We start from the raw sequence: 20,873 nt of genomic DNA, 5'->3' as shown, positions 1-20,873 counted from the left end.
GGAGGAAATAGCATTGAAATAGAAGGGAGACATGAAAATAATTCTTTTTCTTTTTCGGTTTTATAATTGTGTACTAGGCGCGTTAATTTAGAATAATTTGCATTTTTTTTTTACAAATTTTGTCTTTTATATACCTCCCCTCCGCCTATTTGTTTTTACATTTCCTCCCTTTTTTATTTTTCTAGACTTGTGCATTCAGGTCGTCAGTACAACCCAACCACAGAGACTGATGTTCTCACGTTTGGCACACGATCTGGAACGCGGCAAGGTGTCGACACACACATATTTCGAGTGGAGACACAAAGAGACCTTGCAAATTGGTCACGAACATTGGTGCAAGGTGCACATGGAGCTGCTGTATTAGTCAAAGAGGTCACTTGTAGTAAGTAAAAATGGCTTACCTTTTTTTTTTGGGGGGGGGGTAGTAATTTAATTTGCTATAAACTTTTCTAGAACTATTAAGATACTGTCTGCAGAGAAATCTGAGAGTTTTACACATGACATAAAAATATTGGTAATGTTTTGGAACTTTTAAAACCACAAATTATATTTTAGAGTCGGCCTAAAGTTGGCTAAGAGTTATTTTAAAGTTAACTTCATCTTGTTATTAACCAAATGTCCATCATGTGTTGCAGCTTTCTCTGTTTTGCTCAGTAACTAAAATATTTGGATGAAAACATTAGTCTGACTTTTAATCATCATAATCATCATCAGTTTGTCTGTTTTATTAGGTTGGTGCAAAAAAAATGTCGTTTTTATATATAGTTGAATGTCACAAAACGGCATCATTTTTGCACCAACCTAATACATGTTGGCATTTACCGGATGGCTTTTAGAAATGAACTCCCAAACTAATCTGTCTCTGGCTAGATCTTTATTTATTCTTCTTTCAAGTCCTTCTTTAAGACTTCCTCCCATGTTTAACTTGGCCTTGTTACTTCGGTTCTTGTACAGTTTAATCAAGACATTAAAAAATGAAAATATCGAAAAAAGGTTATACTGTACCTATCTGCTTTGGACTGAAGATCTCCAGAAAAAAATTTAACTTAATTTGATCGGAAAATACACGTTTTTATGACAGCGCGTTGAAGATAGACATCTTGGAATCTTTTGAATATGCCACGGGGAGATAACTCCTGTTAAAGTGCCGACACTCCCTCCCCATCTTTATTACTAGCTTTTCTTCCTAAAAATCAAACCTTTTGCTCGGTATCATAACAAATTGTTTTTTCGCTGTAAAAAAAACAAAAAAAAAACTACTTGATGAAATGAAGTGAAATTTTTTTTTTCGGAGAACTTCATTCTATAACGGATACATACAATTTAAACTTTTTTTTGATATTTTCATTTTTTAATGTCTTGATTAAACTGTACAAGTACCATTACTTCAATTGTTCTATATCTATTGATCCAACAACTCTCATTCATTCAGTGTGACCATACCATTAAAGTCTCCATTTCTGCACAAATCTCCCTAAACTGTTCAGATTTAATCTTTATATGAGTTTATCAAATCTCAGTATGTCTTTAAATCTCACATTACACATCTCATCTATTGCATCATTTTTATTTCATTTCTTAGCATGTCCTCAACCTTCCTTGTTGAGGTTCCACTTACACTTCGTACACATGTATTAGTTCCTGTTTCTTTGTTGAATTTTTTAAATAATAATATTTAGGCACAGATCTTCCATTAGGTACATTTCATTGAATAACACCTACAAAGAACTCTTTAGTGTTTTTCAGTAGTTTCTCATGTCATATGTAGTGACTTATTGACAGGACAGGACTTATTGACAGGATGTTGTATTTTGGGATGGCCTCAAAGCCAACACTCCACACCTTCTAGATGACTGATATCGAAGTAACTGTTAGAAATTCAAAGGAAAGCATAGGTTAGGCAAAAGACCAAGTAGAGAATTGTATAGTTTGCAGCATAGTTTTCAGAAAGAATTCATAAGAAGCAAAGCAAGACAGTCACATGAGAATTTTTTATTTTACATAGACATCACGACTTATCAAGGCCAAGAGGCCACCCAAGGATAAGGGTTAAAGAGTGTACAGTAGTCAGTTGGATAATATAGTAATTGTTAATAATCGAGATTCGGTAAATTTGTTAACTTGTGGAGTGGCTCATCAAGAACTTGTTTACATTGGACTTGAAGACACCCATAATGTAATTCTAAAAATCACCAGCAATTTAAGTCTCTCTCTTGCTCTGTGCCTGAAGTATATACTTCAAGTAAAATAAAGAAATATACATTTTGGATGCAAATACCTTTGTGTTGATTATTTGTTATTAATTATTAAGGTATTCAAGTTCTCTCCTGAAGACGTTCAAGTTCTCTTTTGTACTATTTTCATGAGTTAAAAAAGCATGAAAATCTAGCCAGATCTACATATAGATACGGAATGCAGTGACTTGGCCTTCGGGGACAAGATCAAAGTGTAGTATCTGTTCTTCAGATGCTGCACTTCTATTTATTCTCTTTCGGTGGAGGAGAAATCCTTCACGACTGAGACAATTTTTATTTTTGTACCTTTTCTCCACGTTAAAAAAACGACCCTGGTGTCTAACTCTGTCCCGTGGGGAGGCATAGTAAATAGGTACATATAGATACGGAAAGAACTAATTTGTATAGTGTAAGGGGGATAATTCTGTAAGTATGCTTATGTTAAGAGATACACAAAACCATTTAATATGTATGGGTTAAAATCCAGCAATCCAAATTCCAAACAAAGAAATATGAATTCAATCCACATTTATTGATACTTAACTATCACTCACACACTCACACACTCACTCACACACACACACACACACACACACACACACACACACACACACACACACACACACACACACACACACACACACACGTATGTATAGATATAATTATTAAAAAGAAAACTCCATTTTATTTTAATTCTTCTTTCTTCTATTAATTTAGCATCACTTTTTTTTCTTCGTCAGAGTTCAAACGTTTTCCAATATTATGCAAGCTTACTTTCCACTTTCCATGGTTCAGCAGATCAACTGTCTTCTAATTTTTTCTCTGCGCATTCGTGCCTAATCACTTGTTTTAAAGTTTGCCCTGTTTAGTGGTTTATCTAGAAAGATGAGCCACTGTATAACCATACGAGCATAATTCGTCCCAAGAAAAACCTGTATGCAATTATTTGAATTTTTTTTTCAATTTAATTCAATTTATTTGGCAAAAAAAATAAAAGGAGCAGCCTTCAATTGGGAGAAATTTACACAGATGCTCAACCTTTGTTTAAATTTACCTTGAAATTGTTGCATTGTTGGCACATCTATTATCTCACATGGAAGTCTATTCCAAGATCTGAGATAGCGGTTGACTGTCTGGCATTCAATAGGATGCCCCATCCCCAGCTAATCCAAAATGAAGAAAAGAAAGGTCCAGTTATCCTGATTGAGAAAGTGCCATTCCTCCAGTTTAATCGAAATCGGCAGTGGAATAGTTTCTTGTATTGTCCACGTAGACCTCTTTGGTGCAGGAGTGAATAATAGGTCCCAACGTATATCATGATGCACATTGAGGAGATTGTGGGCCCAAATCGTTATATACGCATTGGCAATCAAGAGAGAAAAGAAAGCCATCTGATAGATCCTGTACTATTCAAGTAGCCAATCTTTGCACTTTCTCCAGATGCTGGATATCAAATGTTAGATATAAACAAAGTACAAAATGAAAATACTTACTATACAGCATAATCACATTGATACACTGATTCTCGTCAGATCACCGAAGTTAAGCAACGTTGAGCCTAGTTAGTATCAGATGGGTGACCATTTTGGAATTCTAGGCGCTCTATGTGCTCTCCGCTTATCTTGGCATTTGTTTCCAGTTGTCCTGAACATACATTTCACTTGCTACTGGTATTTAACAATGTCGACTCAGGAGAGGTGTGGTTGGAGATTGCGCACCTCCTGCCACAAAAATTTCACGTGCAGGCACGCCTTCGTGGATATCCATAGTCTGTCAAAGACTGAAGGAGCCTTTTAGTTACAAAATGAAAATGATTTCTCCAATCCATAACAAGAATTTGGAACTTATTTCAAATGGTGATTAACCAACAGATGGAATTGAAATGTTGAATGTAATCACAACGGCTGATCCAAATGCCATTTTTTACTTTTTTTTTTTTTTTTAATTTAAAAAATTTTTTTTTTTATTGTAATTTCTTCTACATTTCTTTCAGTGGCAACTTGGAATCGCCAGGAAACGAAACTTCAAGTGCATTATGAAAATGGTTTTACTTTGGTGAAAGATGATGAATTAGCGAAGAATCCGATTCTCTGGCATTATCCTTTTGAAAAATTACGAATCACGGCAGATGATGGTCACCGTTTATTATGGTTAGACTTTGGAGATGGAGAACAAGTAAGTTTCCGCTTTTGAGAAGTTAATACTTTCAAAAATGGCTTTCTCTTTGTTGCATTTTCAAAAGTGGTATACTGGTAGTTATATTCTCTCCTCTACTGCAGTGTCTGAAGTAATTATCACGGCAAATGTTTTTATATCTATATATAAACTTAATTTCGATAGTATATATATATATATCTATATGTATATATATGACTAGAAGTATCAATGACCCGTTATTTTGTATTTAACTCTGATTTTATTTGAAAATTCATAAGCTGTGACATCTTTTAAGACGTTCTTTTTGTATAACTAAAAATAAGTCACTTTATTATCATCCTTATTATTATTTTTATTATTACTCACCAGGAGTTTTGTTCACAGGCCATTATCAAAGATTTTTCTTCAAGAACAACCGGTGGTGTTCCCTGGAGTCTGAGTGACAAGTCTTCTCAGATTTCCAGTATTCTCCACCTCTTTCGATAACATTTGCAAATAAATTTGCATTATCACAATAGTTGTTTACCATTGATTTCTTGCTGGCAACGGTCATTGGTCTTCACTGGAATTGTCCAACTCCTCTTTGCACCTATCTAGTAGAAGTCTGGTTAGTGCTTACTCATCAGTCTTTCCATCCTCCTTGACTCTTCACAACTATTTGGTGTGGTGCCAGTTGATGCCGACATTTTTTTTTTTTTTTTTCGCAATAGGGTTAACTTATAATTGTTTCAGTTTTCTTGATTCCGTGTGGTGTTTCTTTGTGTTTCACTTTTATGGCAGTTTTGGTTTGTTCCTGTTACTCATTTGTATTAATCTCTGCATTTAAGGGTTTTCCTTAATATTTCAGCCGTTTTCATAATTGTTATCCATTGTATCTTCTCAGCCATTCCTCTCATTCAAATCTCCCATTCTCTTTTCAAAGTTTTTCAGACTCGAGACTTGACATAAGCGGTATTGAGATTTGGAAAAATCTTCTAATTGGTTTTCGGCCAGAAATTTGGCTATCAAGGGGTCAAAGTTCAACGATTTTACCTTTGAAAACTCTACCAAACTCCTCTGCCAATTTTAGGTCTAAACACTTGAAATTTTAGATGTAGGTTACTTGGACATAAATCAAATTAAAAAGTTTGATTTGAGCCCAAAACAATGTTAAGGGGTCAAAATTGGGGCCAAAGTTAAAAAAAATTGACCTCTGCGGTCTCTACCAAATTACTCAGCCAATTTCTGGTCTAAACATGTGAAATTTTACATAAAGTGTATTCAGACATAAGACAAGCTTTTTAATCAGTTTTTGGCTGAAAGTTTGGCTGCCAAGGGATCAAAGTTAAAAAAATTTAGCCTTTTTGGTATCTAGCAAACTATTCAACTAATTTTGCGTCTAAACATTTGAAATTTTACATAAATGTTATTTAGACATGCAGCAAGCTTTTTAATCAGTTTTGGAGCAAAAATTTGGTTGCCAAGATCAAAGTAGAAAGAGTTGACGTTTGGAGACTCTACCAAACTCTTCTGTCAATTTTTGGTTTAAATACTTGAAATTTTAGATGTAGGTTATCTGGACATGAGTCAAACTTTTGAATATGTATATATATACATATGCACATAAAGTTATGAACAGTACATAGGGCTCGAGCAAAGCCAGGCTGAACTGCTAGTATATATATATATATATATATATATATTTGTAGTCATCGACATACAGTCCTGTTTCGTTGTATCACAACTCATCAGTGCCGCTAGACTAGCATCTCTCCTAAGCCAAGGATTGAACCTAGAACAGTCGTGTTGACAGTCGGCAGTTCTCCCACTCGACAATGGAATCGACGCCCGTAAATAATTTGTCGGAATGTCTATTTAAATAGACACCCGCCACCACTTTTATAGTGCTCAAATCGCCTGTTCGTAAACAAACGAGCTTCGTATATATATATATATACTAGCAGTTCAGCCTGGCTTTGCTCGAGCCCTATATACTATATATATATATATATATATATACGTGCTATATACACCCAGCATTGCCAGGTCAAAACATAGCAGGGTGGAGTGTTTAGTTACATACTATTTAAGATACCTTGAATATCCTAATTTGTTATTGTTTTTCCTGAAAGTGGATCACACGTTGATTTTTATAGAAGCATAAAACATCCATTTTCATCAATGAAAATCAAACGGGGGGGGGGGGAAATAATTCTCATGGCTTAAATAAATAAAGTTTACTTTTGTTCATAAATGTAATTGATGGCAGCTAATAATAAAAATTTAAAATAAATTTAAAATAAATGAATCAACTTTGAATAATATTTCTAAATAGAACAATTACAACAATTCTATTACAACGAGCAATTTATAACGTGGAGATAATTATTAAAATAGATTTTCTTTAATGCAATATGCAAATGAGGTTACTTCTTGAATGTAGATTTCCCTTGAATAAATACTATATATAGAAATCATAATAGTAATGGAATAAGAGTGTATAAAATTTTGTTTTCAGTATGAGAATTAATTTGTGAAACCTGTTTTTACTATTGAAGGAAAGAGGGTGGTACACTAAGGACATTGAGCAACCCCCAGAAAAAAAAAATTTTGTTTCAATCAAAATAGTAGCGAGTGTCCATATGAGCACCAAAAAAAAAAAAAAAAAAAATTAGCCATATTAGGCAGGCTCGGACCTAATTGTGCAAAAGAGGAAAAGGAGGTGAAAAAAAATCTAACATGTTACCTGTCACGGCCACGATGACTTATGACGTCATAACAGGTCGAAATAGCGTTTTTTAAATGTACATTGAGATTGCTAGGTGCATGACTTGCAAAAATGTCAACATAAAAAGTGACCCCTCCTTGCAAAAAAACGGCCTAATTTTTAGATATTTTTCATCCGAGAGATTGATCTTTTTAACGATACCAATTTTGTCACGGTCCGCTGCGTCTGTGAAAAGTTTTTGGTAGACAAACAAACAAACACACACACACACACACACACATATAAACTAACACACATTTTCCTTTTTATATATGAGACTAGCAAGGGTACCCGGCATTGCCCAGGTGTGGAGAGGTTTTATGGTAAGTGATGGAGATCAACAAAAAAAAAAAAATTAACCAACCCTTAAAAAAAAAAAAAAAAAATAAAAATAGCAGTAAGTACCCATACGAGCGCAAAAAAAAAAATAACCATAGTAGCCAAGCTCAAACCTGTAACACTAAGAGAAAAAGGAAGTGAAAAAAAAAAAGCCAACGGTTTAGTCGCCACGCCCACGATTTATGATGTCGCGGCCATTCAGAATAAGCTTAGTCATTGCAAGGTGTATGATGACTTTGCAAAGAACAGCTCAGTTGACTAGCACAGAATTAATGCTTTTAGCCAATTTTTGGATATTTGTAGTCTGAGAATCTAATCTTTCTAATATCAATTTTGTCAGTGTTCATCGTGTATGTTGAAAGTTTTTGGCAAACACACACACACATATTTTGCCTTCTATAATAGAAATCTCACCTGTCTGTTTAAATGTATGAATGTATGTTTGTATGCCTGCCTAAAAATTTCAACAGAAGTAACGGATTTTCAAGAGATTAGTATCATTTTGAAGCTCGACCCTTCGGACGACAAATATTGAAAAAGTAGCTAAAAACATTATTTCCTCCACCCTCAGCTGGGTACTTTTCTACAAGGAGTCGCTTTTTTCGCTGATATTTTCGAAAATCATCACTTTTTTCGATTGGCTAGCCTTAATTTTAACCTTTGTGACTTCTGATTTGGCAATGGACACAACGGCAAAGACGTCACGTTTTTTTTTTTCTTTTCACCTTCTTTTCCTCTTTCACAGTACGGGTTCGAGCCTGCCTGCCTGCCTGCCTACTACCACTTTTTTTTTTTTTTTTCTTTTGCTCAACACATACCTTCAAACACTTGGGCAATGCCGGGCATCCAGGCTAGTTTATATATTTATTTCATTTACCACTTAGCCATTGTCACTACCCTATCAATCTGATCACAAAAAAAAATACAACAATTGTATCTCTGCTTACCCCAGCAGCTCTTCATTCATATCCATTTTTTTTTTTTTTTTTTTTTTTGTTTTTTCTTTCTTTTGGGTGAAAAATCAAAGATAGGGTCTGTATTTTCTAACAAACAAAATAAACAAACAAATGTTTTAATCAAGCAGAAAAAAAAGATGAACTGATAAAAATTAAGATACAACAAATACGATCAAAGTGTAGTATCTGTTCTGATGCTACACGAGTTAATTTGTCCTTAGTCAATGGAGGAGAACCCCTTCAATACTAAGGCAATTTTTATTTTTGCCTGCTTCCAGAGTGCCCCTTTTGGGAGAGTTGGTTTTCCCCCCACATTAAAAACGACCTTTTATCACATTTTGCTTTTGTGGCCAAGCAAATCAATAGCAATAATTAAAAGAAAGCAAAAAATGAATGTATAATCAAGTCACTTTCCAGCTTTGAATACATAGCAAAATTCTTTATTTTTTATATTCTTTTGGTCTTTTGCGATAAATAATCATTGGCATAAGAAACAATTGTTTCTGCCTATTTCAAAACATTTCTTTTTCCATCTATATATATAAAAGCGAAAGTGTGTGTGTGTTCGCTTTTTGTGTATGTCCAAGAAAGGCTTTTTCCGAGAAGCGGTCGGTCGGCTCACAACTTAAAACTTTTTATATCAAATATAAATCATAATATCTACGAGTTAACAACAGAGGTTGCCTGTCTATTTAATTTGCTCGACTTTGAAAAGATAAATATTCAACATTTTTTGCTCGCCGCATGTGGATTAGGCTTTTTCGTATAATAAAAAGCGACACTAATTCTGGCGGTATTTTTTTCCGGTGTTCGCGATTGCCGGAAATGTCCGAAAGCAATCAGATTTGATCAATATGGAAATATTTTCCTTATATCAGACAATTGCTATTCAATTTGGACAATCCTCTTTTCATGGGGAGCTGGTCCCCCCCCCAACATCTTGAGAAAATAAAAATAAAAAAAAGCGTTCCCGCAGTAAATGAAATACTACCCCGCAATCAAAGTTGACCTCATCAAGTCATTAAAACGTGCACCTGCCAATTCTAAATAGTTAAATAATTTCAAACGTGTTTCCGTTAGTATTTCGCGGTGGCCCAATGGTTAACGTCGCACTTCATTTTTTCACACTTTAATTTCCAACTTTGCTTCAAGGGTTCGGGTTCGATCCTCATACTTACCTACTAAAACTTTTTTTTTTATTTTAACCCCTCCATGTGTTTTGATTTACCCAAAATCACACACACCTCCAAACACCCGGGCAACTCCGGGAACCCCTCGCTAGTAAATAATAAATTCAAGAGATGTTTTCAAAAGATTCCTTGGTAAATTTTTTTTTATCTCCAATCAAATTAAACCCAAAAAATCCAAACTGTTAACTTCAAAATTCTTCCCTTCTTTTATTACCTGTTTTCTTTCTTTTTTTTTCTCCGAAACAAATCAATGAAATATCTTTAAAACTAATATCAAAAGGTACTTGTTAAAAAACGTTCATTTCTGACATATAACCTTCCACTAAATTTTTTTTCATTAAGGTAGGTTCTCTCTACCATGCTAGAAAGCTACTAATGCCCGAAAGTATCCTGTACCTCTATAAGACTACCATTCGCCCATGTATGGAGTATTGTTGTCGTATTTGGGCTGGTGCATCTGCTACTAGTCTCTCGCTCCTAGACAAGGTTCAAAAGAGTCGCCAACCTGATAGGTCCTGAACTGTCATCTAAGCTTCAGCCTCTGTCCCATCGACGAAATGTAGCATCCCTCTGTCTGTTCTACAAGTACTTTAATGGTGAATGCTCCAACGAACTGCAAGCACTCGTACCCCCTCGACGTAAATACCCCCGACAGGCAGCTAAATCCCACCTCTTCACAGAGATCCCTAGATGTCAGAGGGCCTTCTACTTCAGTAGTTTTTTCCCCCAGAATCGCTAGACTTTGAAATTCCCTTCCGGGTTCCTGTTTCCCCAACTGTACTGACATGCAGAAGTTCAAGTGTAACGTGAACCGACGTCTTGCTGCCCAACTCCCCACGTAGTACCCCTGTAATTTATGTCATTGATAGTAGCCCCCTACATCAAAGTAGCAATGTGCCTTGTTTGGGGTGGAAAAAAAAAAAAAAAAAAAACACAGGGATAATCTGCAGATAAATGCAATTTTAATGTTATAATTTTTTATAATTATTTCATTCTGATAATGATAATAATAATAGTACACTTTAAATAAATTCTCGTTGCAATATTTTATTTTATGACTTGTTTTGTTTTCATTTTTTTTGTATTGTTTTTTTTCTTTGACAGGAACTTGATCTTCGTACTTGTCCAAAGCCAATTGTATTCGTCATGCACACATTTTTATCAGCCAAAGTGAGCCGCCTTGGATTGCTAGCGTAGACTACTGCTGTTGCTGCTGCTACTGCTGTTCTTCTCCATGTCTTCCTGTTCTCTATTCTTAGATTCGTTTAAAGAGAAAACCCACGTTTTAAGAGTAAACCGAAGATGCCATCGACCGGATCACAAAGAAAATTACAATTGTGTATCTCTGCTTGCCCTAGCAGTTCTTCATTCATATCCAACTTTTTTTCTTTGAGGTGAAAAAAAAATAAAAGATGAAGTTTGTATTTTTTAACAAACAAAAAAAACAAAAAACAAACAAATATTTTACTCGAGCAGAAAAAAAGATGACTGATAAAAATTTAAATATAATAACAGATAACCGAAAGAAAGCAAAAAAAAAAAAAAAACATTATCGGGTTGCTTTCCAGCTTTGAATACATTGCGAAAATCTTTATTTTTTTATATTCTTTTGGTTTTCTGCGACAAATAATCATTGATGTAAGATACAATTGAAAACCTTAAATTGGCTATTAATAACGGATTTACGGCTGACAAAATTATTTTTTATTTCTGGCAGATTTTTACATATCGACACTCATTTGTAATCGTCATTGAAAAACAAAGAGACTATCGAATCGGATGTCTGTTTTTCGAAAAGCAAGACTTGCTTTTTGTTAATTAAATATAACATATCTGAAAGGCAATTATTTTCCCTTAAAATGCTGCTGAAAAACTGGCGTCTAAAATTGGCTAGAAGCACGATACATACATTAAACGCTTTGTATGTAACCTGGCTATTTTAGCTTCTGCTGTTATCATAAATTGTTTGTTTATATTAGTAATTTTTTAAACCTACGCATTTGAGGTGAAAACATGTGTCATGCCAAAATTTATATATAAATTTTAAATAATTACAAGAAAAATGATCCATTAGAAAAATAATCTTTAATATAAATCTCAATCGTCGGTTTGTTTGTTTGTATGTCTGCCAAAAACTTTTGACAGATGCGACAGACCCTGATGAGATCAGTGTCGTTTTGAAGCTTGACGTCTTGGATGACAAATATAAAAAAAATTGGCCAAAAACATTAAGGCCTTCACTTTCAACTTGCTAGTTTTCTACAAAAAGGGATCGGTTTTTGCGTCGCGCTTTTCACAATTCATCGTACTTGTCGGATTGACTAGGTTTAATTTCAACGTTCGGAACTTCCGGTCACGCAATGGAGACATTGGCTAAGGCGTCACATTTTTTTTTTTTTTTAACCCTTTTTTTTCTCCTTTGCGTTATGGGTTCGAGCCTGCCTACCTACTACCACTTTACTTTTTTTTTTTTTTTTTTTTTTTTTAATAACACCTGCCTACTGTTGTTTTGATTCCCCCCCCCTCCGGAGGGGGGGGGTGTCCTTACTACACCACCTCTAGACACACAGGCAACGCCGGGCACCTTCACTAGTTACAAATAAAAATGAAAATAGTGATTTTATGAGTTAATGGAGAGTTTGCAAGATTCAGGGGACTATAACTGCAATCGATAATTTTGACTAAATTATCTATCGCCATCTTTAATCCAGATATCTGGGACCGTAATTATAACCGACTTTTTGTTTAAAATACTTCTAGCGCACCATCTACTGAATCGTTTTTCATAATTTTGGGAATTTATAATAATCTCGGCATGATGTGTAAATATGTAATAATATTTTCACCTGAAATGTGTTGGTTCAAAACATCACCAATATGAACAAATACCCGAGTTTCTATATTGGAGCAGAATCTTTTCATCATTCATCTTAAGTTAGTTTTTATCTGTGTTCAGTTAATCCAGTTTGCTAAGATATATTACCAGATTATGGCCACAGCTCAGAACTTCTGGGTGGTATTAGGCAAGAGTGGGGTGGATGCCTTTCATGACTAAGTGTTATAATGCAACCCCTAAACTGAAAAAGATGACGAAGGTGAGGGTGGAGTGGATGAAATGTATCACAAATGATGTAAACAGAGTTCAAATTCAATCGCATCCATTACATTAACTTGCAATATTATACTATTGAGGGGAAGGTATGAACCCCTTCACCAGCTATGAGGTAAATAAAACTGATCATTTTTCATGAATTGTTTACAACAGATATTGCTTCAGCATGAAATATTAAAATGGCGACTATGCTGTAAAACAAAAACACACAAATGAATCAAGTCTGGTCATCTTCTAACTCACCACGGTGCTCTTTTTCATAAACAAGTCTTCTGTAAATTCTTAAATCATTTTATTTAAAATATATTTCAGAATCGATTTTTATTTTTTTTTTTGTCAAAAATTAAAAAAAAAAAATGTATATTAAATTATAAGATTTTTTGCTGTAAAATTAAAACTGGGAAACCATGAAAATATTTAATTGCATTTAAAACGCTTAATAAAAAAAAAAAATGAAAACAAGACAGTAAAAAAAAAAAAATTACATGAATGCAAAGTAACTTCAATGTTTTTCATAAAAAATTTTGGAAAGGTAAAAAAAAAAAAAAAAAAAAAAAAAAAAGACGAAAATGGAAACCAATATAAAATGGCAATTAAAATTTGTGGAATATTTTGGACAAAAAATAAAATGTGCCATTTATGACATGTATCTGGATTCATCATTTTAATTATTGAAGATTAAAGGCTTTTCATTTTGAAAAGAAATTATAAGAAAAAAAAAATGAAAATGCCTGAATAATAATTGAGGGAATATGATAAAGTTCTTTCATATGATTTGCTTCAATTTTAAACAATCTTGATTTGACTGATGTGTGAGTTACCTGCCCTTGCATAGACTAAGCTATCTCGTGCAGCTGATGATAACCTTGTTACAGAACGAATATTAACATTTGTGTAAGTGTGTGTGTGTGTGTATATATATATATATATATATATATATATATATATATAAACTGAAAAATAAAAAGTCCAAACATAATAAAACAATGTTTGAGATAAAACAATATAAAATTGAAATGTGCAATTTTGCTGTATTATTTTTCTTTCATTTTATTTGCTTCTCAGAGAATAATTTTCCATTTTGTTTTATTTTCAGAATACGTTTTCAGCTGTTTATTATAAGAATTGTATTAATTTATTTATATTTTTTTATTGCATTTTCACCGCAAACTAGGCATAGTGCCACTTTAATGTAGGGGTCTACTATCAGGGACATAATTACAGGGACACTATTTAGGGAGTTTAGCAGCAAGATGTCTATTCACGTTATACTTGAATTTCTGCATGTCAGTACAGTCAGGGAAGCAGGAACCCGGAAGGGAATTTCAAAGTCTAACAGTTCTGGGGAAGAAACGATTAGAGTAGAAGGCTTTCTGGCATCTGGGTATCTCTACTGTGTAGGAATGGGAGTTTGCTGTTTGTTGGGGTTATTTTTGTCACGGGGGTACAAGAGCTTTTAGCTTGTCAGAGCTCTTACCATTAAAATATCTGTAAAACAGGCAGAAGGATGCAACATTTTGTCGATGGGACAGATGAAGCCCAGCTGACAGTTCAGGACCAATTAGGTTAGCAACTCTCTTTTGTACCCTGTCCAAGAGTGAGAGACTAGTAGCAGGTGCACCAGTCCAAATGTGAAAACAATACTCCATACATGGTCGAATAGTGGCCTTGTAGATGTATAGGATACTCTCAGCTTTAAGTAACTTTCTGGCGCAGTAGAGAGAGTCCACCTTCATCGCAGCAGCCTTGGCAATGCCCTTGATGTATCTGTTCCGAGGAGTTTGAACAGAGTACTTTCAGGAAATGTATTATTAGCCATGGCTATTGGTGGTTGCAAAAAGGCCTTGTTTTCATTGAAATGACTAAACCAAAATGCATAAGAAGTTATCTGATATAAATCTCACCTGCCTGTCTGTCTGTATGTATGTATGTATGTATGTATGTCTGCCTAAAACTGTTGACAGAGGCGACAGATTTTCATGAGAAATTAAAAAAAAAATAAATAAATAAAATAAAAAAAATAACAATTAAGTGATGTATTCTATAATCTTCAGGTACCACTTGTCAAAGTCTCAACTTTGACCTAGCATATGTGGTCTGTTTTGATTTTAATTATGGCTTGGCATATCTCGTATGAGTTGAATTTTTTTCTTAGAAATATTGCTGAAACCAGGCTCAAGGATTGAACTCTCAACATCTATGTTCACTCTGAATATCTCTTCAACAAAATAGCGCATCTTGAGTGAATATAAGGGGTGAAAATTAAATTTCCATAATTTTACTAAAGAAAATGGTTCAACTGATCCTTGTAGAAGTAGTCTATAATATAAATCTCACCTGTCTGTTTTAATGTATGTATGTATGTCTGTTTGTCTAAAACTTTGGACAGAGGCAATTGATTTACACGAAATTAGTATCATTTTGAAGCATAATCCTTCGGACGACAAATATAGAAATATTCGCCAAAAACATTGATTCCTTCACTCTCAACTGGGCAGTTTTCTACAGGGAGGGGGGGGTCACTTTCTCGCTGATATTTTCAAGTCTTTTTTTTTTTTTTTTTTTTTTTTCGATTATGTAGCCTTAATTTAAACATATGTCACTTTCGATTTGGCGATGGGTGCAAATGCAAAGACGTCATGATTTTTTTTGGGGGGTGGGTTCACATTCTTTTCTTTGCAGTAGGGGTTCGAGCCTGACTACCTACTACCACATTTTTTTTTTTTTTTTTTTTTTTTTTTTTTTTCTCAAAATACACCTCCAAACACCTGGGCAATGCCGGGCACCCAGGCTAGTTAGAAAGAAAAGAGAATGCAACTATTATAACTGCATAGTGATATTTCAGACAACATTAATATCACAGCGCGATTATAAAAGAAAATAAAAATTGATAATAAATTTGAGATGTAAAAATATAATAACGTCCAACTTTCTTCAGCTGTATCTTGTTGAGCTTGGGAAACTTTCTGTCAAATTCAGAAATCTGTATGGAATTTAAACGCAGTCCTTTATTTAATCCACAGGGGCAACATGCTCTTGTTTCAGCGTCCATGACCAGGTAGAAATCTAAAGTAATTAATAATGCACTGAGAATTAAATCTTCGACCTCCGTAAAAGTGTCACTTAGAATTGAACTTTACTTTGTTTACTTTATCCATTACGGCATAAAATAAATGAATATAATGGCATAAATAAGGTGGGAGTTGATTCAAACACGCCTTGTACGTATTAGTTCAGTATTCAGATACCAGATACCTCTATATTGCAGCTGTCAATTGCTTGCATTCAATATGCTGCACTCTAAAATTAACAAATTTTAATTATATACATTATAATTCATGTCATAAAGGGTTAAACGTTACATTTCTGAATCTTTGAGTTGAGGGATTGGTGATTCATATTATTTAGATTCTTTGGACTATTGTTCTCATCTTGAGTGTCATTTTCACAACCTTCTGGTCGATGTAACCTTTGATCTTCTTCAGGTGTGTCTTGTCAAATTCAGGAATGTTTCTGTTGAACTCTGAAATTTGGATGGAATTTCAAACAGAACACTTTATTTACTGGTCTAGAATGCTTTCATATTGTCAGCCATGATTAGATAGAGGTTGGAAGTAATTCGCAATTGTATTTTTTGGTCAGCCACAATGAGAATTGAACCTTTAGCCTTCAAGAGAATATCACTTTTACAGTTGCATTTTCCCCAGTATTTTAACCACTGCACCACGGGTCCACATTCCAGAGTTCAACAGAAACATTCCTGAGTTCAACAAGATACACCTGAAGAAGTTTGGAGGTTACATCGACCGAAAAGTTGTGAAAATGACATTCAAGATGAGAACAGTAGTCGGATGAATCCAAATAATACAAATAACCATTAAATGTTTTTCGTTACTGATTCCCACTTCTTCAATTTTCTACTAAAAGATATTTATTTAACCCTAAATTTTTTACATTCTAGAAACTCTAAGCTTTCAAAAATAAGAATTCTTTGACAATGCCTGGATTGGAATTGATTCTGCATTGCAACTGCGTATGGTGCTATCGATGTGTTGAACATAATTGGTAGGCTAAACAGACATATGCACATCTTAATTGAGGGTAATTAAGTAAAAGCAGGCTGGGGAAAATTTAGAATCACCTCAAACAATGGCATGTCGAAACTGTTGAAAATGATAGAATTTCATTGAGAAAGTCCCTCCATAGCACCATGGTTGACAGGTAACCTGCATCTGATATGGAAAATGCATGTTAAACAGATAAAGATGTACAAACATCTGAAAAGATGCTCACAAAAATAAACGTTTTATGGATGGGCAAATTTTCCGTGAAAAAAAAAGAAAAAAAAAAAAGAAAAAAAAAAGAAAAAAAAAGAAAAAAAAAAGAAAAGAAAAAAAAAAGAAAAAAAAGAAAGAAAAAAGAAAAAAAAAAAAAAAGGGCATTGATCATGATTCTTTAGATGTAATTGCTCCCCACGCCAGCAAATTGTGGCACAAGGTTGGAAGGTTGAGTATGAAAATAGTCATAAATGGACCTGTTAGCATTCCCTAGTAGAGACACGTCAGGGTATTAGAAATAAAGTCCTCTACCTATTGAAGAAGGGTTTATGCCTGAGAAGTTGTACCTCTTAGGACCGAGTTGATAAAAGAGAGCCTGGTGCGGTCAAATCAGTTCTTAGTTTGAATGATTGACAAGGCAAACTTCAGCTCGTATTAAAATGCCTGTGGAACGGATTGTTGCAATGATTTTATAATTTCAATGTTTATTATATGAAGTGAAACAGTAAAACTTTACGATTTTACATTTAAATTTAAAACGAATAAAAGGTACTTGTGCATAATTTGAACAAGACGTAACTCGGCGTCCGATTGGCTTTGCTCAGAACCTGTCAACCACTGAGCTTTGTCAAGCGTCGCTGATTATTAAAGCGTAACAAATGCTACTCAAAATAACACTGAAGGAAACATATGTAAATATAAAATTAACAAGGAATAAATAAATAAAATAAAAAGAAACAACTTACCGTATAATTTTTTTTTTTTTATAATAAATGTTTTTACAAGTAAAAACAAATAAATTGTATATATATATATTATTTAATTGGAATTCATTATTGAGATGAGTATTATGTATTAATTTTTATTTATTGCGGACTATTATCCTCATTTTTCTTAGTTGCTTCATGACGTTTCGCCCAACTATTCCTTTGGCCCGTGGCGCAGTGGATAGAGGCGTTGAATCTCTATGGTTCCAGGTGAGAATTGTCTGAAGATAGCGGTTTCAATCTTACCCAAAGCTGGCAGAGGCTTACTTGGTCAAAATGTGGTGAGACGACAACAACTATGGATGGCAGTAATTGCTGAGAATGCAGTTAGGAGATTCGGAGTTCCTATCCCATCACGGTTACCACCTGATGAAGGCTAGAGGAATAGTTGGTTGAAACGTCGTGAAACAACTAAGAAAGATGAGGATAATAGTCTGCAATAAATAAAATTAATAAGTTGTATTTAATTATTTTTATTTTTTTTTTAACAAAAGTTGTCAATTAAGCAAATTTCTTTGTGCTTTTAATAAAAAAAAAAGTTTGTTTATCAAAAATTTTATTAACAGAAAGGTTTATAAATAAACAGTTTCTTTTTTTTTTTGTTTTTATGCATGTATGTTAACATCCCCCCCCCCCTTTTCAGTAGGGTGAGGCTGAACAACCGTTTATTTCTTCTTTAAATTTTTTCCATTAGGACTTTCTACAGTCACATCAGACAATAACAAAGTGGGGTGAGAAGAGATAATGGATGTGAAAGAAACTTCACCAACCAGGTAACTTTTCGAAATATGATTTAAAATGGAGACAAAAGGGTCATGAACAAATTTCTGTCTAATAAACTCCAAAAGGCAACTGTCGAAAAGCTCCCGGCTGGTCCTGCATTCATTTTTTTTATTACATTGTTTAGCTTCCACATCCGCTCGACATGATTAGTGGTTGCCTTGAAATGAAAACTGTGGTTCACTGTTAAATGGTGAAATCTTTCTTCTCTCACTCCGCTATATGCTTTCCAGCAGTCTAACATGACCATAGTCCCTGGCAGAATATATTGTTTTAGAATAGGAAGGAGGGTTTCAACGTTCCTATTTGGGACTGTGATGAGAAACCCTCTATCTCCACAGGGTCATAATCATCAAACATGGCTTTAGTAGTTGGTTGACATGTTTCTGATGGTTGAATACAGATTCATCTATTTCGATGGTATGCTCCAGGCCACCAATCTGCCAGGGATGTCTGAGGAAATAATCACAACATATGTCGCGTATAAAATTTTTTCAGTCTGTTATGGTATCTGCAGATACCACCCCACATTCTTGGGCAACACTTTTGTGTTGCTATGTTGTAGGCCCACAGGAATATAAACCGTAATATGGTGATGATGAAAAACTGTGCCTATCCTTAGGGAGGTCCACTGCCGACATTGCGTACATATGCACCTCCAGTCACATTCATCCTTCACAAGTCTTCTTTTGGTGATTATGCAATTTTTTCAGCAATTTTTTTTTTTTTTTTTTTTTTTTTTTTTTGTTGACAATATGAGACCACTTCTTCTGGCAGCATCAAATATTTTTTGAAATTGTAGATATTCATTTTTATTTATTTTTTTTGTTTACACAGGTTTCAGAAAAGTGCAACTTAGTGATTTTCTGCTGCTCAGTGAATTTAATGATTTTTTCTAATTTTGCTTCGAAAAGTTTGTCTGCTATTTTGCAGCGCATTGATTGGCTGATCGACATCTTACATCAGATCACAATCAAACCCGAGTGCATGGCATCATGTTCTGAGCAAAGCCGATCAGACGCGGAGTTACGTTTAGTTCAAATTATGCATAATAAATATAAGTATGTTTGTTCTTAACTTGAAAAATAATTGTAATTTTTACTTTTGCTCACCCCAAGCATATTGCCACTGAAGCGTCATCATTATTATTTTGTGACTAGCTGAGATAATGAACTTCGGTAAACTCCATAATTCATGTGGCTGAGTGCATCCAATCACTACACACAATGGAAAACAGGTGGACTGAGCTGACCTTCCACCTACATACAGCGTCTTGGTAGTCCCAAATTGTCACCCATTTGGTACTGTCCAGGCTCAGTGTTGCTTTACTTCTGTGATCTGTTGAGAACCGGTGTGTCAACATGATTGTACCACATAAGCATAGCAGGCTACTGTGATTTTATATATATATATATATATATATATATATGAGAGAGATGTTGAGTTTGAAAGCAAGATGTTTATTCACATTTAATTAAGTTTTGCATGTTGATACGGTCATGGAAGCTCAGTTTAACTTCAAAGAATAAAATAATCTGCACTCTCACTTGAACGCGTATGTGCGTCTGTAGATGAGTTCCTGTTTTGTTCACAAAATATTAAGAGAATTTTTTGTTTATTAAAAGTGAAAGAAATTCGTTCCTATATTCTTTAGTGTTAGTTATTAAAACTAGCCTTCCTGTTTGCTCATAAAAATTCAATTTGGAGATGTGATTATCCATTCCTTTATTATTATCAGTTATTATTAAGATAAAGCGTCCCTTTCTTTGTTCATAAAAATAAAATTTGCAGATGTGATTGTCTATTCCTTTCTTTATTATCAGTTATTATTAAGATTAAGCATCCCTTTCTTTGCTTATAAAAATGAATTTGCAGATGCGATTAGTAAACCGAGCTGGACACACATTAATTTTTATTACATAGATATCTACATTTAATTTTGAAAGTTGAATCTAAAACATTTTATTTTTATTTGTGCTGCCATTTTTTATGGAGTTACTAATTTGTATTCATTTATTTATTTTCATTTCTTTATTTACACCATGGCCATAAAAACCGTTAGCAACAGACAAAGGCTACTAAGCTAATTAAGGAAGGCATAAAACTTAGCCTGTACAGAACTCCAAAAATCTGATATGTTCATTCACACAATTCTGAAGCAGCATACTCAGGACTGCAAGCAGATTCCCAGTACAGCTCTGGGAAATACCGGGGTGATTCTGCAGAGTGTATATCGTTGCAAGTGTGGTCTATTCAATCAAGTTTTTGATGAGCTGTTCCATATAAGTTAAAAAAAATTTACCGAATTTCCATTA

The 20,873-nt window shown here is 34.1% G+C and overlaps 1 protein-coding gene across 1 annotated transcript in view; it reads left to right on the top strand.

The window, feature by feature from the left end:
- The window catches only part of LOC145276437 (beta-1-syntrophin-like), a 99,632-nt gene extending 86,563 nt beyond the window's left edge, over positions 1 to 13,069 (top strand). Inside the window, exons 4-6 of the mRNA XM_080127741.1 lie at positions 186 to 382; positions 4,228 to 4,409; positions 10,727 to 13,069. Of these exons, the coding sequence (XP_079983867.1) occupies positions 186 to 382; positions 4,228 to 4,409; positions 10,727 to 10,819 (472 nt within the window). The 3' untranslated portion in view covers positions 10,820 to 13,069. The remainder of the gene's footprint in view (positions 1 to 185; positions 383 to 4,227; positions 4,410 to 10,726) is intronic.
- Positions 13,070 to 20,873: the final 7,804 nt, after the last annotated feature.

The sequence above is a fragment of the Euprymna scolopes genome, chromosome 1, assembly GCF_053919585.1.
Source record: "Euprymna scolopes isolate OS-2025 chromosome 1, ASM5391958v1, whole genome shotgun sequence".
Taxonomy (NCBI): Eukaryota; Metazoa; Mollusca; class Cephalopoda; order Sepiida; family Sepiolidae; genus Euprymna; species Euprymna scolopes.
Note: the sequence above shows the minus strand (reverse complement) of the source record. Positions and strands in the feature narration are given on the sequence as shown.